We start from the raw sequence: 25055 nt of genomic DNA, 5'->3' as shown, positions 1-25055 counted from the left end.
TGAAATCAAAACAAAATAATGAAAATAAAATAATCATCTCGAAAGTTACTGATTTGGTAAGATTTTCGTCAACCGTAAATTCTTTATCAGTCGTCATAATATAACACAAGTCTTGCATATAAAGTTGTATAATATTAATTCGTCAACGCGGGAAATGACTGATATATAGAACGCGTGCGAAATGGTGTCTATAGTCGGGATAGAAATAAAACATCGTCGCCGAATCCGCGGAGAAGTCCCACGCGTATAATAAATAATTCCTTTGTATACCGGACCCGCTAACGTTTTGCTCTCTAACCACTAATTAAAATGTTTAATTAACTTAACCACGGTTATAGTTTCGACGTGCGTGGAAGACCGTTAGCTCACGCGTTGAAATGGTCTTCGGACGAGGAGAGCGGAGGGTTCGGGCCCAGGGCGTCGTTTGTGGTGTTCGGCGGCAGTAGCGGCGGCGGTGGCGGCAGTGGACGAGGAAAATGGTCGAAACAGCGTACTTTGCTGTTGGATGATTACAACGGTGGCCTGTACGACAACAGTAGCAAAGCAGCGCTCAAAGTCACCAACGTGACAGAACAGGACGCCGGGGCTTACAGGTGCCGAGTAGATTTCCGCGATTCACCTACCCGGAATTATCGAATAATCCTGAGAGTCATAGGTCAGTAAAATATATTTTTTTATGTAGATTCATATTATTATTAGTGCGTGCGAAGGCTTCGGATAGGTTAGGTTAGGTTAGGTTACCCTTTTAGGTGTTCACGTCCTAATGTTTCTGAACAAAAGTTTACCGGAAACGTAATTTCACTTTATTCCAGATCTCACGACCCTAATAATATATAATATTCTTATTTCTTATACCAGAATCAATAAGAAATTCGTTTATACTTCGAATTTGTATAAATAATAGTTTTCAATCAATTTGATTTAATTTATACGAAATTGGATTAACAACTCATAATAATTAAAAGGAAAATATTCATACAAAAACTAATTTATAGTAGAAATACTAATAACTATAAAGGTAATACGAGATATTCATTTTCTGAATATAAATTTATTTCTTTTCCTTTTTTTTCTACTAATAGGTACCTAAATAATATAACTGTATAATTTATAAACAACACATTATTTTGACACGAGTCACTCATTAGTTTACTCGGATAACTTTTGTGCTACCTCTGTTGGAGAAAAAAAGTTTATTTATAACTAATTTTAAGGTCCGTTACATTTAAGTACAGTGCCGGTCCGTTGAATTTTGGGGCCCAGTCAGAATTTTACGGGGCCCCATATTATTTTATAAATTGGTAGAAGTTTGTATAAGATATGTTGTTTTGAAAATGTACTTGGATTTCGTTGGCAAAGCCAATAGGTGATATTTTAAGGTCTAGTAAGAAATCTAAATTTTAATATAATCAAATAAAAATCAATAACAACAAAAAATATTAACATTATTTTAAATATTACCTAAACATAATTAACATAAATGTTATGAAAACATTTTTGTTGGGGCGGCGAGTCCCCTCTACGGCTAATGAGTATATCGTTAAGGGATACCCACTATAAGACAAACATTTTGATATTATTTATAGCATCGATATTAATATTTACTGTACCTATTATACTATTATACTATTATACTATTATACCTATTATACTATTTTAGAAGAGAGGAGTAGTCTGCAGTAGGCTGTATAATATTCCTTGCAGGGATCGAAACCAGTTTAACCGGTTTTCTGAAAAATCTGTCAAAATCGTGGTTTTTCATATTTGAACACCGTGACCAGAACTGAAACCAAAAGCTTTAAAACACCGGTTAATAAACCGTGATTGAAACCTAAAATCTTAAAAAAACCGTTTACAAAACCTAAACCGAAACCATAGAATTGAAAAACCGTTCTTAAAACCGATTGAAATTTAAAACTAATATCGGTTTCTTCGAATTTTATAAAGTTAATTACCTGTATTATTTATAATTCTAGTTAAAACAAGTATTTTTATGCGAAGAAAATACTTTGTTTGAATCCCGATGCTATTACTGAGTATTACGAAATATTAATAGGTAACACGAATATTATTCTATTTATATTTATAAAATGAATACTATACTTATTAGTTATTTATTCAAAATTAAAATACAAATATCACAATTGTTATTTTGTTCGCCCCTATGCGGCTATGCACGTCTGTAATGTTGTTATTTGAAGTAATTGTGTATATATTATTATTTATTAATGTTATTACAAATCTGTTCCGTATTCGACTGATCCGCATCCGTCCTGCAGTCATCAATTTCTTATGTCATTACTCATTATCATCAGTCTCCTCAGTGTGTCCCCTGAATAACAAATGTGTGTACCAAATCTTATAACGTGTATCTGAATCTTAACAGTAAATTTTTTTAAATAACAATATTTTCAATAGTCCGATACACTTTTTTTTAGTATCTATTTAAATTAATATTTTGTTCAAATATCATAAGCTATGATTAATCACACAAAAAAAAATTATTACGGTATACTCTAATATTATAGTGTGATGTTATTGTAAATTACAATTAAATATTAATGTAATCGAATAATGATCCCAACCATATGTTGTATGCAAAAGTAGGTACAACATATTAAAGTTAACAACACGAAATTAGTTCTTCTGTACCTAAATTTGCTATATTGTATATACTTACACTAATATTATACAAATCGGACATATTTTAGGACTTTAGGCTCAGCCCTTAATAGACAATAGATAATAAAAATCGGGTCTACAGTTATTACTTATTAGGTAGATAAAGGGGAAAAAATCAAAGTTTTCAAAAACCGTTTTTGATACCGATAAATTTGAAAAACCTTTTGTTAAACCTAAACTAAAACCAAAAAATGCAGTAAATAACCGTTCTCAAAAACTGAAACCGTTACCGTTAATATTTGAAACGTTTCTGATCCCTGTTACCTTGATTTTTTTTTTCATTAATTAACACGCGACAGTTTAGGCCATTGGGTGGTTTTAAACTGTAGGGGGAGAGTACTGTAGGTTTTAAACACGTGTGTTTTAGTTTGGCAGAATTTTCAGGTGGGCACCCGTAGGTATCTGCCATGCCCGGAGGAGGCTCCCTCTCCAAACACCATGACTGCCCAAAGACAAGTGCCGCCCGTGGCAGAGGTTCGAACCGACGACGGTGCGTGACGCAACCGATGCCTTAGTCCGCTCGGCCACTTCGTCCCCCATTCCTTGATTCTATACACTTCTTTTACCTAAACGTTAAATGTACATAAATAATATGTTATTGGTTCAGTAATCGATAATATTGTATATAATGAAAATGTTTGTAGAATCAATGCGTTTTAGAATATTAAAACATAAATATACATAGTTTGTTTAGTTATATAATAGGTACCGACGTTTTAAAGTTTTAAACAATGTATAAATCTTAAACATTTAAAAAGAAGTATCAAGATTTAAGATATAATTTTTTTACACATATTTACATTTATAATACTAATTCAAATTATCTATTATGTACCTACTTATACATTTAATTGTTAAATAACCACTGACATCATAATACTGTACTTATATCGAACACCTGTAAATTAATCTTTATGTTAAACATTAAAAACCTGTGACTAATTAATTTTAATTGTATGTCCATTTATAATTATATAGTGCCACCTGACAAAATGACAATCGCTTATAACGGAATAGGAACGGAAATGGACGGCGGATCGCATCACACCATCGGTCCAGTGCCGGAAGGCGGGCGATTGGTATTGGAGTGCCGAGTTCAGGGAGGTGAGCATTACATTTTATTCTTATGATTTATAATGATAGGTACTTCATAAACGATTGGGTCGATACATTATAGTGCTGTGGTATACAGGGCGTATCGAGTATTAACTACCTATTGAACGGCTATAATAATAATAATTATTATTAACAGGTAATATTATGTATAAGTGTTAGTCTGATACAAACGACGAATGTTTTGACTAACAAAGATATGATTTTGAGTGTTTTAAAACTATCATGTAGGCAGCCATAGCATGAAAAAGGGGCAGTACACCAGTACAGAATCGTATCTATTATACCTAGTCAATATTTCCAATTTTATCCGCCAAAATAAGATTGAAATTACCGAATTCCCATTTTTATCAAAGTGTTTTTTTTTAAATATGATTTTATTTCTATAAATAATAACACCGATAAAATCATATATTTTAATATGGACTGACATTTATGTGCTATTTAAAACGTAATATAAAAACATTGTTACTTCAAATAAGGGTGATGAAATATCGAAATGAAAACTAAGGAGGGATAGATTATTCTTTAAATTAATTAAATCGACATAATAATAACGAATAATTAAATAATATTAATATATCAATTCGTATAAAGACTGAATACTTATCGTGTACCTGGTATTAACGCGAAAACGAAGATGCCCGAAGAATTATTGCTGTACAATTTTTACGTACGTCAAGGCACGTTTGTGTACGTCTGTTACAGCATGACGTTCAATATTGTTTTAAGAATACGATTTTTCGATGGATTATGACATAAAAATAATGGTTGATATGTCAGTTTGTTGACGAATTATTATTGTACACGCTTTGTTCGTTTACGATGTTCACATCGATAATATACCTATATATTTCTCCTCCATGTCCATCCCATTCGCAAATGAGAAATCGCCGTATTTACAATATTTAAATATCTTGTAATGTTGTATTATATAGTAGGTGCACGATGAATATATAGAATGTAGATTACATGACAGTTTAATGATGGGACATATTGTAATGAGGCCGATTTGTATACGCCTTAATGTCGATTCATTGAATGTGTGATGTATATACACACATAACACATATATCTAATACAAATAACGATTTATTTACGTAATTCGATTTCATTTGTATAGATGAGCGTTCGGCAGGTACCTATACACAAGCACTTATACGTACACCTTTTTTTTTAATGTGCCCGGAAATCGAATTCAACGAATATGTACTTTTGTCGACCCTCCCCTCCCCCCTCACCTCGCAAAATCATCTATAGTAGCGAACTGACGTGTTGTACAGGGAAACCCAAGCCACGGGTGCAATGGTATTCCGCGGACGGCAAAGTCACCTCTTCGCTCGGTACTGGAACAATCGTGGACCTGACAGAGGAAGTATCTTACGGAAACGAAAACGACGACGAAGAAACAACAACCAAAAGTCTTGTAATTCATCAATTGAATCGAAGTCATGCTAATAGTACATACACGTGTCTGGCTGGAAATGACGACAACACCATGCAATCAAATCTCCGAATGACAGTGCTGATAAACATGTACCGTAAGTATTTCATATACAGCTTATTATAGCCAACCAACGATCGGCGAATATAATAGGTAATTACAATTATAATTAAATGTCAAAATGTATTGTATAAAATACATTTAAAAACACAGAATTTATCGTTATAGTTTGAATATCTTACTTTGAAAATATTACATTATTAAATAACAGTCCTGATTTTAAATTTATAATTAGAAGCCTTCCTCATATATGTATAATGTATATATTATGTGTACCCACCATACTTATATAATATTAATTATTAGGTATCTTATATAGGAACCTACTAAAAGACACTAAATTAACATTCTTAACTTTATTTATATTTCAAAAAAATCAAAACGATTTTCAATACCTAGAAGTTAAAATTATTTTATTAAAAAAAAAACTTATTTTGTTTTCTTTTTTTGTTGTTATTTTACTATTGTAAATCAAAAATAAATAACGAACTTAAGATTTGAATTTCCCATTAATATTCATATTAGCATTTACTAGTTTTTTTTTTTTTAAATACATATTATATTGTACTTACAGTGAATGTGAAAAGTGTACGTATTGTCGGCATACATCCAATAGACGAATCAGAGAACACGGTTAATTATAACGAAGACAGTAATAATGACGGAGTTGTACAAGCAACAAATCTTATATCTGGTAAGTGGTATACGGGTGAATGCTGGGCCGAGGGTGCAAGTCCTAAGGCTACTATAGAATGGTCTGTTGACGGAAACGGCACCTTAGCTGACGAAATACCTTCATCTCCAACCACGGCTCGCATAACAGTAATGGAAGTGAGTGACTATTACTATGTATAATATGTATCGTGTTGAGTTGAATATTTAATTAATTTGTCGGACATGTTAGTTCATTGTAACCATTATCATATTATTGTTTCGTTTTATTTTAAATTCAATTTAACTACAAGACAAATGGTCATGGTTAACTGCCATTTTTATTCATAATATATAATATTATACGTATTCAAAAATCTTACATGCACGTACACCTCGTCGCTATTTGTATTTTATTCGTTTCTGTTATTTAGCAAACCGAACATAGCAGTAGGATACGATTGAGGCCTACGCCGAGTGACGATGGTCGATATTTACGATGCCGAGCTTGGAACCCTGATATTAATACCACGAAAGATAATATTAAAAATAAAGCTTTATTACTTAACGTCCAATGTAAGTAAAAACTAATTAAACCTCTTGTCGTAGTTACTGTTGTAATCACCGTTATATTGTGTTTTCATTCTACACCGACCATACTACACAGGTCGTGTGCGAATTTATTAGTATTTGTAAATCGCGGTACTAGCTATATCTATATCGTTTCTGATCAACTATTATTTTTACGATTCCTCTTAAATGTGCGTGAACTATCTACACCTTTAGATACGTTTTATTATGATTTCTATGAGCCAAACCACTGATGGTTCTTTGAGAAATGTTTCCTGTATTTATATTAGACGCATTATGAGTGGATATTTAATGTACCTGTACCTAAAACTTAATATGTGTACCAACTGTAATTTACTTTGAAAACCGTGAAACGTTATTTTAATTATTTTTCGATGAAGTAAAAAAAACCTCCCGTTATTCTCGTAACGAAATTGAACTGGACGTATACATGTTAATTTAAATTATATAATACAAATAAACTTTGACGGAAAACTTTAAACAATATAGCGATGATTTCAGGACTGGTTCTCGATATTTAAGATTAAAAATTAGTTACCCACCTGTACGACTAACACAATGTATCATCTGTTAATTGCACATAGTCAAAACGTACGAGTCCAATAATAGATGGTGGTTGTAGGCCTGAAAACAAAAAAAAAATAATAATGTGATGACATTAAACGTAAAATTTACAGATCCGCCTATAGTTAAATTGAGTTTGGGCCACACGTTCGATCCGAGTAGAATCAAAACGGGAGACGACGTGTATTTCGAATGCAAGGTGTTGGACGGTAGCGGGAGCAGAGGGAAACAACGTAATCGCATTGAATGGTATCACAACGTGAGTGCACCCAGCAAAGGCGGCAATACTCGCGAAAAGTCTATCAATAATATTTATCGCGTCTGTAATGATGTTATGCTGCAGGGTCACCCGATCTTGCAAAACGGCAGTAGCAACGGTAGCGTCAGCATCGACTCGGAAATCAAAGTCGTTCTTTTGAGCGCCGGCACTTTGGTCATAAGGAACGTGGGCCGCCGACATTCCGGTCGGTACACGTGTCAGTGTAATAACGACCTGGGAATGGGACGGTCACGACCGGTCACCCTCCGTGTCCAATGTAAGTACCCATACAGTTCTGATAGTATGCGTGATTCGAATAATATTCGACTGGAAAACATTCGGCACTTTCGATCGAGCGAAATTCTATTTGTATCTCGAATCATAAGTAGGTATCACAAATGCCATATTATATACATAGCCAGGTACTTCTTACATAGCGTCCTTGTTTACTGTTGATACCTACGTTGATGTTTGATTTTTTTCCGAAACTGCACGACGTGACGCAAAATCATCCGTCTGCATATTCTATGAGCATGACATAAGTTTTCAAAAATAATTTATCGATATATGTAGTAAATAGATTTATATCAAAAACATCATATTATCCGAGACCGAATTCAGGCATTTTCGTTGTTTGCTATATTTCAAAAAGTGACTGGCAAATAAAATAACCCTTCTAAAGTGTATATACCTATACCACTTTCGAATTTTCTATCACTGTACTCTATATTATAAGAGTACTCGATTATTGGACTTTTGTTGTTGCTTACGTGAACAATTCCAAGCACTACCTCTAGCACTAAAAAATCAATCGCGCATGTAACGAAAAAAATCACGCAACTATGTGTCTAATTAATACAATTTGTAACACACTTAATTATATTATGCATATGTTTCCGAAATAATTACATATTACAATTGATATGTGGAAAAAAATGTAAGACAAATTGATGCATAAGTGAACAGTTGTAGTAGGTAGTAGGTACCTATTTAATTTTAATAAGTAATTTCCTCAAAATTTGAACTTAAAAAGTCTGTACAAAATAACTGGGTTTTTATATTTTTTAGATTGTTTTGATTACAGTATGAACTATTTATGAGCATTGTTGTTTTACATTTTCAATCCTTAGCTATAAAAATTGAAATTTTTTTAATTTTTTAAGAGGACGCCTCACCAGCATATGTTGTCCCGACTTACAAGTGCGTAACATAGAAAATTGTACTCTCAGTAGAACACATGTAGCTCCGTTTGTTTAAAAATTATAATGATTTTACCTCTTATAAAATTTAAAGGTAAGATTATTATCTAGGCGTTCTCGTGGGCTTTTTATCATACTTTAATTTTAAAGTGAATTGTGAGTATTTTAAAATTGTAAATTGTTTGAACATCTTAAAATACTCATAACTTGCTTTAAAATTAAAATATAATAAAAAAACCTATGAGATTTCCTAGATAATAATCTTACCTTTAAATTTTATAAGAGGTCAATTCACTCTAATTTTTAAGCTAACGGAACTACACGTGCTCTGCCAAGCATATAATTTGCTATGTTACGCACTTGCAATACAGAGACAACATAAGAGGGTGAGGCGTCCTCTTAACAATAAAATAACTTCAAAATGTACGCGATTTTGATAAATTTTGTCAAAATCTGAACTTTAAATACTTATAAAAAAAATCGTGCCTATTGATCTTTAATATTTCGCAACTGCTATAAAATTACTTACAAGGAACCTTGTATTACATTTTAAAGCTGTATTATAGAATAAAAAAATTTAAAAAATTAAAAATTGGTAATATCTATAAATAACTAGTCCGAATATTTTGAAAATGTTATCATGTGTAGTAAATAATTAAATAAAAATTTGATAAAAACAATACCTATAGTTAATATTTTTTGAATAACAACAAAATAAGAAAACTATTGTATGAGAATTTGTTAATTTACGGGTAAATATTCTATGTCTAACTTCAAACGCTCTTAAAAAATAACTTAACTTCTTTTTTTTTATGTAAAAAAACTTAAAAGGAATCTATAAGTATAAAATTTTTAAACCTTTTATGTATACAGAAAAAATCGTATACATTTCCAACTCCATATAATTTGCCAATTTTCGTGATATTGATGAATTTTGTCAACATTTTAACTTCAGGCGGTCATAAAAAATTATTGAGGATTTACGGTTTTTTTTAATTTCTACTAACAATAACTTATGTAGAATGTTGTATGATATTTTCTACTTGTTACTATTCATATGAACTGGAATGGTTGAAAATTCGAAATGTTTCTATAAATGTACCTATACGTTTAGGTTAGGTTGAAAATAAAGTCCCTATTTAATCTAATGAGTGAGAGGAATCGAGTTTTCCCTACATCGTTAAAAACATGGTATATACTATATTATATTATATTTAAGTTACTATTGATAAAACACCGGTAAACGGTAAAAAAAACGTGTATATATATAATATATATATATCTCGATAAAGATTCGCGGTAACGATGCGTGACCGGATGATAATTCGCCGAGTATTACGAAAAAGGGTCACAGGTTAGGACTATCATCGTAGTGGAACCACATATTAATATTAGTCAAATAGTGGAAAGAAGGGTAAAGAGGAGGTTTTATGATGGCGGTGGAGGAAATCGCTCCCACCTATTATTGGGTCTGAATCAGGATTTTTTTTAATAAATATAACAATTATGTTTTCACCATAATAATTGTTATAAAATGTAGGTGTCGAATCGTCATCGAAGAATTAAATTGAATTGGATATGGGCTTATTAGTTCTATTTTTGGATTATTTCTTCGTTTTATTACATTAAATATTATACATGAGTAAGTCTTTGTGAACGAATGAAACTATTAAACTTAATAAATATTACTCTACCGTGTGAACAAGTAAGTACATTATTTCATAATGAATATCAAATTTTGAGTGATGAATTTTATAAGCAAACATGTGAAGGTAACTAAATGAATAGTTACAAAACAATATATTTAACTCTAAAAATGCAGTTATTATGAAAAAAAATACTATAAATGATCATAGGTAACTCGGTTAAAATCAATAAAATTAATTTTTTATGTTATTCCATCCGGGTCACACGTTTAATAATTGCGCAACATTCAATTTTTTAAATAATAACTAAATGTTTTATTCGACTGGATCCTTTACTATTCCATCTTATTTCACACTAGCTTTAGTGGTTTATACAATTACACTTATATGTCGACTAAATTATTGTTTTACTTATATTTAAAACCGTTGTGACTAAACAAAGTGTATAAAAAAAAAATTAATTAATTTTAACTTCAAAGTTATAGTTTTATGTACAAACATAATTTTAAGTTTTAACTTAGTGGATTAATTAAAAATTAACTGAAAAAATCTAAGTTGTTACAATGGATTCTTTAACTAGTTAAGATATTAAGAAAATTAGAATTTTAACTATAACTAGTTAAGTTTAAAAACTATAAAAATAAAGTTTATCTTAGCTCTAAAGGAACGGCAGCATTACAGCGATGAAGTTTCATAATATGGAAAAAACCCTTAAACCACTTTGTCACTTTCTGAAGCCATTTTATAACGGATTTGATATATACTTTTTTAGACCTTACAGTCAAAATGTTGAATTCGTATATGTATATCTTGAGATTTGCATCAGATACCGTCATATTTGTATAATTCACTTTCTGAAACCATTTCAAATCGATTTAAAATGTTTTTCAGAAAGTGTTCATCTTGTAAAAAGCCTAAATGTTGAAATTTGTATTCTATACGCCAGTTGTTTTAATTTTAATTTAACTAATTAAATTACATTTTTATTTAAATTGCTATGATTTATTGAAAATTAAAAATTAAATAACAATTTTAGCCATTTGACAAAAACCTGACAATGATCAACAAGCGAACTATAAAAATATTAAAAAATTACCTTGGAACGCGAATATGAATTATGTACAATATCAGTTTTTAATGTGACCTTTTTAACGTGTTTGATTTAAATCTCCAGATATACATACAGATATAAAGTACAAATCAAACATTTTGGATTTTGGTCACTTGATAAATTATCTTAGCTTTCTAAAAACCTTGGACGTAAAATAGCCAAAATTATGAATACCTAATATTATACATTTAACGCTGGATATATATATATACACGAGATTGAATAATTAAGTACTTAATACTTATTGGTAATTACTAATTACTATAGTTAAGTACTAATATTATTAATGTTAATTCATCGCAGACGCTCCCGTTTGCGCGGACGACGGCAATCAACTGCAATTGGTGGGCGTGGAAGCCAACGAAAACCACGTCCGCATCGTGTGCCGTGTAAGAGCAGACCCGGCCGACGACCGTGTGCAATTCGAGTGGCTCGTGTGGCCGGGCGCTGCGGCCGCGGCCACCGGTGAGCTGCACCAGCAACAATCACCGAGCGTGGTGGCCACCGGCAGCTACGTCACCACCGCGCTGCCCAACCAGCGGAACGACACGGCCGTCGGCGAGCTTGTACTTCCGGCCACGACCGTCGGTGTTCCGGACGTGGTCCAGTACGTGGACAGAGCGCCGCACGTCAAGAAACCCATCGTGCTAGACACGGTCAGCTGTCGGGCCACCAACGCCGTCGGCCGTCAGCAGAACCCTTGTTTGTATCACATAATACCGGCATGTAAGTATACCGTCAAAGCTGAGCATGATTACACAAAAATCGATTTAAGTGAATTCTTAAATGACTACAAGTGATATTTCCTGTTTCTGTATTTTTTATTTAAATGAAAAAACAATGTAGGTATCTTTTTTTTGTTGAACAATGTTTAATGTTTATTCAAATAGGTGTTTATTTAAAGCAATAGAATTCCTTCATGTTTAATAATAAACATAACTCAACATAATTACGTTGGTATGATAAAATGTATCTGTCTCGCCGACTCACTGCTTTTGTAACCATACGACGAACAGAGGTTATCTCCTTAGTCCTTTCAACCATTTTATCTAAAAATATACCCACACGTTTTGGTTTATTTTTCTACGGCTTCTATATTGATTCACTTTCACAAACTTCTACTCGACACATTAAAATGTATCGGCATATAAAAATATAAAAATGATATTTTATCATATTTCCTCCTGAGCACAGACGACTTGCCCGGCACACAAAGTCACAGATGTCAAATGCAGACTGACGAGTGACGATTGTATTACTTTACTAAACTAGTCGTCGTCGTACCAGTACGTGAACGATAATAAACATTTATCTTAATATCATATTATTATTCATCATTTATAACTACGACGCTCCCTAATATGCCATTATAATATTATAATATATGTTTGTATACTTAATAGTAAATAATTCTCACTTTCGTGTAAATGTTGTAGAGGGATTAGGAGAGGGGCTTCCGGGGATAGCCTCCCAAAAATGTCCCTTACCCTTAAAATAGAATGTATGATTTGAACTATGTGAATAATAATTGGGGTGCGGGTGACTTTACTTTGGATATTGCTACTCCTTACAAATAAAAAAAAATATATCAATGAAATGTCTGACTGTGATTTAGAGGTACTATCATAACTCACAGACCCTGGACATTTGAAGTCTAGTTGAAATGTATAACATGAGTAAAGTACTATAAAGTACTCACTTGATTAGCACCAAAAAACTATAACTGAACATGTGAAACCTTGGTGATGGTTTACAACCCTAACGCGTATATGTTGTGTTTGTCTTATGTCTTCATATATATATATATATACATATTAATTGCATTTACTTAAAAACATATATACCCAGTGGCGTAGTCAGAAAGGTTGGGTGTTTAACCCCACCCCCCCTTGACATTTTTCTCCCTAATAAATGTATATAAAATATAATATGGAAAAACTGTAAGAACTTGGTTTAATTCATACTTACACCCCCCATTTCAAAATCCTGGCTACACCAATCGTACTACCTATAGGTAGTTGAATATTTATAAGAATTTAAAAACACGATATTTTATGCATCAATCGACAATCACTCATTATAAAATACCTTAAATTTTAATGCAGTGACAAAACAAACATTTTAGTTATATTTAAAATCTTAGGTTAAACAAAAAATACTTTATAACTATGACAAAATATATGATTCAGTTGATTAGCAGTACCTAATTTTCAAAAACTATTAATTAATAAAACAATGTTATTGTTGGGTCAAACACGACAAGACATGTTGTGATTTGTATATAGGGCTCGATAGTTGATAATTACATCATGCATAGAATTGTATATACCCATATTAATTGCTGTTTGAATTTTGTTTTTTTTAACGAAGTGCTAAAAAACAATAGTTCAACAATTACAATATAGTTGTAACTACTATATCTAAAATCACTGTAGCCGTAACATTTAATTTTCCGTGCGCTTTCTTACATGAACTTACTAAACTTGGCATAATTTTTTATTTGAATAATTACAATATTATTGTTACAATGTTATTTAATCAAAGTAAAGTTATAGAAACTACACTGTTATAATATGTTATTCCGGCTAATGCTAAACAGTAATAATAATAACGCAGTTTAAATGATACAGTGCACCCATCACGATAAAAACGTTTGAAACACGATGACATCAAATGTATATTATTCGACCAACATCTAGTTAATTTTTTTATTTTCTCTTCCGTCCAAAATATATATTTGACTAAAACAATTGACGCTGTCACATTGAAAAAAATATAAGTATTATAATAACATGTATAGCATACGTACTGTCGATAGGTACATATAGTTGTTTTTGAAACGCCCATTGCGCGCATTTTTAACTTCGACGGTTGGTTCATATTATGTCGTATTTAGTGAATAGCACACAGCACTTACGAGCATGAAAAAAACACATCTTAAACGAGCTCTCGTCAAAAATATAAAATATATAGTAATTATTCTCGTTTGTCTGTCTGTATGCTCAGCTCCTCCGGGTCCGTTGACTGGCTGCGCGATTCGATTGCCCAAAGATCAAGAACGCCACGCCGGCACCGGAAGTAGACATCACCGTTACCACCATCAACAACATCATCATCAGCGACGCACTTCACCCGTCCACGACGGCGTGGAAGACAAAGACTTTGCAACAATAAGTTGTACTTTAGACAACGACGGCGGAGTTAGGCCGGTGACTTACTCGTTGGAGATTTACGAGAGCAACGATTTGACCACGACGTTTCACGGGTTAGTGATTAAATAACAAATATTACAAAATACAATAACTTACCTAGAATACTTGTAGAGGATGTAACAAAAATATCGGACAATATGTATGTAATTAATACTCGAATGTGTGGGTGATAACGTATTTGTTATTAAATTAAAAATATTAAATCAATAATACAATATTATCATAATAATTAAAAATAAAAACAAATGTATTTGTGTAAAAGTTATTACAATAACGTTAGCTAATTGCATCCGTCAGTATTGTTTCTGTTATACCCTGTATACATAATATGTCACGGTCAAAGTGGAGCGGCCGATCAAACATTCAAACGGCAGATTTTATTAGTGTTAAAGTGTTAATCAAATCCATGTAAAATAAAATATTACATATAACAGCGATGAACGATTGTTTGTTCTGACCGGTCGTCGTCCTACTGCTGTTCCGTAAGCATTGCCAATACATATATTGTTCGCGGAGTGCGAGCAATAATATATAAATCGTACAGTTAAATATTGACACCGTTTCTGTTTTTTTTGTTTACCGTAGTGTGCAAATGCTTTAAAGGCCAAACATACATGCTTGCAACCAAGCAAATAATTAAAAAAAAAATTATCGTGTTGATTAACTTCCCAAACAAATTATAAAAACTAAAGCAATTCCGTACACATTTATATCCATTGAAGCCTTGGTGGTTGTTGGTACATAATAGACTTGTTTAAACAGAGCATACGTATTATAATCATTTAACCGGAAATCTAGGTATTCAATAGTACCGACGTTTATTCGTACCTACCTTTTTTCAAATAAATTTATTATGATTTAAATCAATGTCAATGTAATTAGCTTCTTCCTTCTTATCCTATTCTTATCATTCTTAACCATATATTTTGATTACACTGTTGAAATATTGTCACTATATTAATTATAATGGTGATTAACCATCAATAAATATGGTAAAATGGAAAATATGTACGACCAAAATAACCATAAATCGCGATAACAAATTATCAATAATGATAAGTTAATAACAAACGAATAATACATCCATTCGGAATGTAAAAAACACGTTGATACGCATACTTATAGTATACTGAAAATGTAATTGAGAATTAAAAGACAAAGTTTGTGAAGAATTATTTTGAAAAATTAAAATAGTTAATTTGAAGGTCAACAACGGATTGAAAACGCGTAGTTCCATAGTATCGAAAATTTGAAACTATCGGGGTGCGACTTCCCCCTCACAAAAAAAGTGCAAAGAAATCGATTGTTAATGTTGGATACAGAATCCCAAAATTACTCAAAGGCCAAAGCACACGTGTTATTCGCCTGATATATAGTGACATCTTAACACCGCGTTGGCCTATAGGTATACGGAATAGCATATTATCGTATTATATATTTATATTATAGTAAACGCGCATAGTATTTTTGCGACTATAAAATTATACAAATCGAATTTCGACGTATACAAAACAATAGAATATTTATTATAGTCGTATACGCGCAACCTATGCGTGCCTGCCATCGATTCTATGTTATGTTATAAAACCAATTCACCTATATTATAGGTACCCATATTGCAAGTATAAAACATAAAGTTTGAGAAAAAAATATTCAGTAGATACTTGTTCTCTAGTTGCGATAGTATGTCGACGGCCACATACTCACACAATTGAGTCGCTGGCATTTCAACCAGTGTACCTATACCTATATATTATGGGTACGCATAACGATAACTCTGCCCGGACATCGGCACATCGTGATAATAATAATATATAGAAACGACCGACCTGTGTGTAGAATCGTGTTTCTATATGTGTCTAAAGACTAAAGCCCAAGTACCGTTTTTACAACGACTCGAAATCCAGACGCCACACGAATTACATATCGGCCCGCACCTAACCGAATATAATATAATATATAGATAGGACCTTACATAAAAAGCAGAATGCCTGAGGGTATTGCCGTGTCGTAGCTACATCCCCGTCAATAACTGCAATACTAAATATTAATATTTTTGATAATGAATAGGTACTGTAGAGTATGTCCATGAGGTATACCCCCCCTCCACCGACTATGTCTGATCTAATAAAAAATGTGTCAATATTTTGCAAAACAGATTTTGAAATTTGCAATCATGGCTCGTTAAAATATTTGAAATTGGTTCTCAAAATATTATAGCACATTATCCGTATCGATCGGACAAAGTCAGTGTAGGGAAAGCAACTACGCGGACACCTGTAGAGTCACATTAGTTTTGATTTAAATAGCGTTTTATGGTACACCTATACTCAAAACAAAAATATTAAAATGTCTGTTTACGTGTGTTACCTTTATGAACCTAGCCTGTTCTGTAGTTTATGTTAATATTTTAAAAGTACATAGCCACCTAAATAAGTTTGATTGGTTATTATCGAATTTCTTAAAACTGTAGAGAGGTTTAGATGCGAGTATAGACAGGTGTACAAGAGTCTGCGAGAGGGAGAGGGAAACAAAGTTGTCATTATATAAATTATAAGCCATGACCATAAGCCTTCCCTTACTGAAAAAATAATACGGCTTCAGCGCCCGTTGTTTTTTCATTAAAATTTCACCCCTGAGCTAACAACATAAATGCGCTTTCATATTTATGTCATCTCAGTCCAACAACCCCGTGAAATTGACGTCGTTAGCGCCGTTAAAGGTCGAAACAAAATATAATCTCCCTGCATAGAAGTTAGCTAATTTTGGGTATTGACGACGATATTTCCCAGCCAATGAATTCGTTTCCCGATCATGGTCATATTGTTATCTTTGACCGTAACATATTATTATCGTATAGTATATAACATGATATTATTATGCGTGACATCGTCCGTTTTCCAAATTATAAGTGCCGCGTGGCAACTTGCTCTGTCTTACAGATCATCCTACGCGACGGCGGACGACAACGACGACGACGTTCGACGCAATAATAAATATCGAGGCGAATGGCTCGCGGACAACGTGACGGGCACCGCGGCCGCGTCGATGGCGGGCGGCGGTTCGATCGAGTACCGCGTGAACCGCAAGAACCTGCGGCTGAGAAACGGCCCGGACGACAGTCGAAAACATTTGACCCTGTCGGCGTACGCGGCCAACCGCATGGGCCGTGGCCCGCACACGTATTTCGGTAGCGACAACGTGATGTTGTTGAGGCACCCGTGGTGGTGGCGCGGCGAGTCGGCATACGAGAGCAGTACGAGGGCCGCCGGTCCGGCCGGCACATCGTCCACCGGTACGTTTTTCTTCGTTTCAGTTCACCAATGACAATAATTATTATTTGTGTCGTGCACATATTGTCCACGAGTATATAATTAACAACAAGCATAATGACATGCGTAATGGGAGTGGGAGGGAGATTTTATAGTCGAGCCAAATATGTTATGTCCTTTTTCCCCCCCTCCTATTCAAGTCATAATTCATTAAATATTGCAACCAGGGACTGGAACCTTAGTGATTTTTACGGTTCCGGTTCCTGTTCAGTTCTCAGAAAAACAAAAATTTCAGTTTCTTTTAGGTTTTTAAAAAATAAAAAATTGATTACCTGTTTTGGTTTTATACTTATATGAAAATATTTTTTAAGTAAAAGTATCGGTTCCGGTAAGGTTTCGGTATTTAAAATAATTTAAATAAGGGTTTTGGTGAGATTTTGGTTCCCAATATTCAAAGGGTTCCGGTTTCAAAACCGGTTCTTTTCGGTAAGGTTCCAGTCCCTGATCGCAACACATTTTTTTTTTAATTATCAGACTTTGAACTTGAACGTCATTTTTACACGTGATTTCTAATTTGTCATTAAAATATTTATAATATATTATGCGTAGGCAAATAATATGTGATACCGGTACGAGATAGTACAACTACAACTAATGTCCACTAACTTGATATATTATTTATTTTACAATTCAACGAAACTTCGATGACTGATATGGTGATATGGATAATATATGTACAATCTTTATATGTATAGATTTATTATTGGTAAATTATTTGGGAGGGGGAATGGATAGTAATCAGTGATATATGGACATGTGATGGTACTGCTAAATGAGATAATATAATATAAGAGGGATAGTATTAATTATTCCTGGACAATCAGGGTACTAGACTATATTGTTCTTATTTATATTATAGTTTTTAACTAGCGAATAGAGAAATTAAATGGGAATCTATATATAATACTAGGTATGTGAAATATTATGTCATATGAATATTTTGTTGGCGTTGCTAATGTTACGAGAACAATGAGTAATCAACAAAACATTTGTGTGACTTTTTTTTAAAAAATTTTTCCTTATTCCTCTCAGAATCTAAAAACTACTTTTAAAGGTTTAATCAGTAGTTGAGTAGTATACTAGTATAAAATATAGAGCCATATTGGACAATATAACTCTTTTCTTCTGCTAAAAATATCAACTATAGGTACATTATAATATCTTATACCTATTAGATGAATAACTATCATGCACTATATAGTAGTATTTTACAATACATTTTATATAAAAATAATAGGTATAGATATAGTACTTATAACTTATCTAAAAAATACATAAATCAAAAGACGTGACTATCTATAATAACAAAAAATAATAACTGTCAAAAATGACAATTTACATACGATAAAATATAAGTCTAGAATAATGGAGTTATTGAAACAAAAAGTAACTATATAGAAGTAGGACGCATATTATGTCATATGCGTAGGATGGGTAGAACTACTTGTGGTTGAATGGAAGTCTTATATCTCGCTCAGTGGGCATTTTAAAATTATAAAATTCTTATAGATTAATAATATTTCACGAATCACAATATTTGTTATCATTAGGGTTCGGATTTAAAGGCAATATAATCAATAAAAAAAGCATTTAAAATGTAAAAAAAGGAAAATAAAGGCATTTAATTTATATAAAAAGGCAATTCATAAATATACTACAAAATAAAAAAAGTGAACATTTTTTAAACACTTTCAATTGCACACATTTTGAGAAAAATACAAATTAAAAATTAAAACTGCATGCAAAATAAACTAGTTGGTATTAAAAAAAAAATTGACTACCATGTACTTTGATAGGCTGTCTTCAGTAAATACCAAATACTCGATAAGACGATATCGATAAATATTGCGAATAATAAAACCCATTTGTAGCGATATACGCAAGCTGTGTATAAAATTATAAATCAACTGAAAAATTAAACACAAAATAGGCATTTATAAGTACAAAAGGTAAAAAAAAGGCAAAAAGGCAAAAAAAGGCAAAAAAAAAAGGTTCCATCGTCTAATAAATTAAATGAAACACATTTTTGTATAAAAATTATTTTTCTATTATGATTAATAAAAGAAAGGCATTTGCCTTCAAATCCGAACCCTATAGTTATCATATTTCGATATTTGTATATGAACTTTGTGTTAATGTCCATCAAAAAAGATCTACTTTTCAATATTAACTCAGACGAAGGTATGAGATAATCAATAAAGTACCTAGCAAGTATCTTAAAAACATTAATCAAAGAACTAGCTAGTGTACTAATTAATTAATTAGTTAAACCCAAACATACTTTTTTTTAAAACTAAATTTACCAGGAGGGCATATTTTTTCATAAAGGCTGAATGTATAGCCAAATCCTTCTCTGCAGGTACCTACCTAGCTACTAGATTAATGATACTATACCAGAAACAGGTACAAATTAAGCGATGCACAACCCAGAAATTTGTTATTTTAATTAATAACAGATTATAATAATATCACATAATATTATTACGTCCGCACAGAATGGTGGATAATGTTGAGCGGCGGTGGCGACGACGACGACGACGACGGCGATCGACGGAGCAATGCGTCGAATGGCCGCGGCAAAAACACCACAGCGACCAGCGTGATAGTGTTCGCTTCGGTAGCGGCCACGTCAGCGATAGTCATCGCGGCGGCGTTTCTGTTGTGGAGACGGCGTCGGGACGGCGGGAGATCGCCGGCGATGGCGGAAACCGCAGCGATAGCGTCCAACGAACGGGCGACGTGCGGCGGCGGTGACAAGACCGGTGAAAAATATTCGCTGCTATCACGGCGAACGCAGCAGCAGCAGCAGCAGCAGCAGCAACAGCATCAGCGAAACGTCTACCCGAGTCTTACCGGGTCGGACCGGGATCGCGATCCCGCGGATCCCGGCGATCCAGCGCCCGACATAATGATCCAACAAAACTACGGCAAACAGTTTCTGGTGTCGATCGTGAACCGTGGCATTCCCGGCCCCGAGAGTTGCGTATAAACGACAGCCTGTTCAATATATCATAATATTAATAAGTATACCTATCATTATATTATATACCGCCCATATAACCTTGTTACCTTGTTCACTATAGTATACGCACATTATAATATATTTTATATAATATTATGTACGCAGTAATAATAATAGTAATATTTATTATTATTATTATTATTATTATTAGCCTATGGTAATAACATTGTGTGTGTACACTATAATAATAATATTATCGTAATACTGTGGATGTATATACGCTAAACACACATTTGTTTCGCCCAATCGCCGAATCCGGTCCGAGCCGAAAACAGCGGATCACATATTATTATAGGTATACCGTCGATCATTTCAACCCACTAGTGAAACAATACACAATATTATAATAGTTGAATGTTAAAAAAAAAACTACGATCGTCGTTCGTCAGGAATGCCTGCTATATAGTATACATAGGTACAAGACCGACGATTTGTCGGACGTTTGCCTCTTCCTTTTCGAGCTCTCTAATCATTTTTCGAGTTTTTTTTTACAATAACAATAATATATATACGCATATTATAGTAATCCAAGGATTATATTCAATTAGTTTTTATTCTAGTGGAAACATAAAAATTAATAACCGTCATTTAATTAAATTTACTATAACGTAATACAGTGAATCCTCGATAACTCGAACATCTATACAAGGCGAATTTTCAATAACTCGAAGGAATATCTTCGCCCCTGCATTTCAATAAGTACGCACAATTTTTCTATAACTCGAATTTTTTTTTAGCGTCCAACCGATTTGCGTTGTCGAGGTTTCACTGTAGTATAATTGTTATCATATAACCATTATGTAGGCATTAACCATTCATTAAAATATAAATAAACAATAACAATAATGTATTAATCAATAATAAAAAAAAACAATAGCCAATAGGTAATATGTTGTCAAATATTCCTGAAATGGCTGGTATAAGTAGAATATTTTCTATAATAATTCTAACCAATTAACACATTGAAACTTCATATAACCAAGTGCAATTTGGGAGGCTCTGCGCCCTCTTCGCACACAACAAAGTCCTCCAAGTATTATAAAAAAACCAATTGATTAGCAAATAATAATTTTTTCAATATTAATTTATATCATGCATTTTTTTTTGTCAACATTACTAAAAACTTACCAACTGCAACCACTGCTCCTAATAAATGAAATATAATATATTGTAGTTATCTATTTTCTATTAATTATATTGTCCATTTAAAATGTTTAATAATATGACGTATCATCTGTTGACGGTTATATTTCTTTTTGATTTTAGCAAGAACTATTATCGTTTCTCGTTAAGGGGATTGAAGGCGGTGATTTGATAAGGGCGTATAGGCAATTCGATGTCTTATACACGTTACGCAGTGTGGTTGTGTGCTAAGTAAATGATCATTAATGTACGTAGATACGTTTGGAATCCACCGTGTGCCACTCTCGCACGTACACGCACATGTCAATAAATCAAGAACAACGAAATATATATGCATCACCTATAAAAACTACCAAAAGCGGTAGTAAATTAAACATACTTCCTGAAGTTTGATTGTAATTTCGAAAGAAGGGTTGAACTCGTATGCTCCTAGACTATGCTTTTTAGGAACCACTTTTTTGATATAAAGCCCAATATAAATACAAATGTAATGCAATTGATTCATGAGATTTTTTAAAAAAAATTTTATAGTTCTTTAAAATTAAAAATTGTAAATCGATTTCCTAAAAAGCCTAGTTATTTTGCCAATAAATTCATGCATAATATATTAAAAATTAAAATCGGACATTCAGAAGTAGTATGTGTAATTTACCATCGCTTACCTATTGGTCTAAAACGTACGAAAAATATGAGACATGCAATCCCCTTAATTATTTGCAATCGTAACTTATTAGGGTATACCCCTAACCCCTCAAGTTAGGTTTGAGTAATGATGACAATGTATCAATGAAATGTGATGTAAACATCTTGCGATAAATTAAAAAAATCTATTAAAAGTAAGCTGAAGACGAGTGTAGAAACTTTCACGTTTCATAAATTTGTTCAACCCCCAAGAAAATTGCGCAATTTATCTACTATACTTTTCGTAATAAAATAACAATTTATTATTGTGGTTACCAATTCTTCCCATGTCTATTAAACATTGGAAATTAGTCATATTGTTATTTTTTTTTAACAAATATTGTTAAAACGTTTTATTTGTAAACTTTATAGTAAGTAATTAGTTTTACTATAGATAAATATAATATATTAAGTAATATTATACAAAAATATTATGTGTGTGTGTGTCCATGTTAAAATATTGAATGTTAAATTTGTAATATTGAGTGTTCCACAGTTATTTTATTAATTTTATTTCAATCATAGTGAATTAAATTCATTTTTAATAGACCAGTACTAAAAAAATTGTATATATTTAAATCGGTTATTGCTCTTTATGTTATATAATATATCAATATAATGTCTGACAAAATTCAAGTAGTTAATTAAATCAGTCAATTGGTCAATTTTAATTGATTTAAAGTTAAGTATTAAATAAATAAAAATAAAAAATAAACTTACACCAGATAGTAAATAGAATTTTTGCATATTTCGGAATATTGTTTTTAGCTATACCAACCAACTAATAAAAATTTAAAAATATTGATATGTCCCCTACTTCATAATCAAATATATATAAATCTATTATATTAAGAATCTTAAGTTAAACAATTTGTTGTTATACTAATATTCTATAGTATACTAACTATACATACCAGTTCACTGTTAAGGTCTTTAAAATAGATATTTCTTTTAAAAATCGTATGTAAGAAATAGAAAAATGTATTTAAGTCTATAAACAGTACTATACAGTATTATATTAAATTCTAAAACTATAATGAAACATCACTTACAACGTGTTTCAGAATGATAATGTCCCATGTATATGTAGGTACCTATACACGATGTGCAGCTATACTTATGAAACAGATATTAAAAGCATTTTACTACCTATCATAATTTCTTAATATTTGCAAACAATTTTCGAAAATTCTATTTGTACGTAAGCTGCTAAAAGTGTGTACAACTCCAATACATATACGACGTGTGCATACGACATACGAATATACGATTGTGTAAAAAATGTTAATACTTTGACATAGGTCCTACTATATTATATTGAACAGCGACTTATATTGCGAAACATAATGTTGGCTAATATTGTAATTATTTAGACATAGTTTATTAATATTGATGCGTTAAGGTTATTGTTACACAATTATACTATACTACTAGAGATAACGACATTTTTATGTATACCGAAACCGTAGTGTTAGTAAACTGTATTAAATCATAATATTATTATTTATTAAAACAATATTATAACTAATAAAATATTGCGTATATTTGTATTTATTATTAAGATCAAAAAAAAAAAAAAAACGGGCAAGTGGGTGTCACTCTCATTGGCGCAACTAGGGGGATGTAAAAGGGTTTTTAGCACCCCCCAAGTTCTAATTTAGCACCCCTTGTTTTTTAGGTCTAACTATATTATTATTATATTGAAATACCATAAATTGTATATTTTTAAAATATGAAATATTATAGCACCCCGCGTTTTAGAGGTCTAGTTGCGTCTATGGTCACTCTGCTGTACAATAGGTTTCAAGTGGATCTCTGTAATGGATGGTGTTAAATTTGAATTTAATGATCTAACATCATTGTAGTATTGTACACGAAAAACGATTCTGAGTGGAGATGGTTTGTCAGCCTACCTAGAATATTTTATATTATATTCATATTATTACTATCAATACGGTACCCGGGTAAGTTGAATTATTACTATTTGCTTATTATTATACTTGTATATAATAAATATACTTTAGATGCTTGAAGTATTCACAAATAATATTTAAAAATAATACACAAAACTAAAATTGTTCTTCTTTGTTTAAGTATCTAATTTCGTCCTAATTGAACATAAAATAACTATAATTTATTAAAAAAAACTTGTGTATTTATTTTTTTTAGATATTTCGGTTGCAAAATAACTTACTCACGTGAAACCTTATATTAAATTTTCAAACATTTACACAACGAAAAAAAATTTATTGACATTTATAGAAAACAAAACTAAAAAAAAGGTGCGCAAATGGGTTTTTTTCTGCTGTATGCCTGTATAGTAGGGTACAAGTGGGTCATTGCAA

General features: G+C 32.1%; 1 protein-coding gene across 1 annotated transcript in view; it reads left to right on the top strand.

Moving 5' to 3' along the window:
- LOC132935725 (uncharacterized) overlaps nucleotides 1-24243 on the top strand; it is a 69962-nt gene extending 45719 nt beyond the window's left edge. Inside the window, exons 5-15 of the mRNA XM_061002340.1 lie at nucleotides 339-655; nucleotides 3661-3786; nucleotides 5079-5336; nucleotides 5874-6130; nucleotides 6385-6526; nucleotides 7219-7364; nucleotides 7449-7641; nucleotides 11624-12046; nucleotides 14327-14585; nucleotides 17475-17827; nucleotides 20360-24243. Coding sequence (XP_060858323.1) covers nucleotides 339-655; nucleotides 3661-3786; nucleotides 5079-5336; nucleotides 5874-6130; nucleotides 6385-6526; nucleotides 7219-7364; nucleotides 7449-7641; nucleotides 11624-12046; nucleotides 14327-14585; nucleotides 17475-17827; nucleotides 20360-20853 — 2968 coding nt within the window. The 3' untranslated portion in view covers nucleotides 20854-24243. The remainder of the gene's footprint in view (nucleotides 1-338; nucleotides 656-3660; nucleotides 3787-5078; nucleotides 5337-5873; nucleotides 6131-6384; nucleotides 6527-7218; nucleotides 7365-7448; nucleotides 7642-11623; nucleotides 12047-14326; nucleotides 14586-17474; nucleotides 17828-20359) is intronic.
- Nucleotides 24244-25055: the final 812 nt, after the last annotated feature.

Source organism: Metopolophium dirhodum, chromosome 1 (genome assembly GCF_019925205.1).
Source record: "Metopolophium dirhodum isolate CAU chromosome 1, ASM1992520v1, whole genome shotgun sequence".
In the NCBI taxonomy this organism is placed as follows: Eukaryota; Metazoa; Arthropoda; class Insecta; order Hemiptera; family Aphididae; genus Metopolophium; species Metopolophium dirhodum.
The sequence above is the reverse complement of the archived record's forward strand: the minus strand, read 5'-3'. Positions and strand labels throughout refer to the sequence as shown.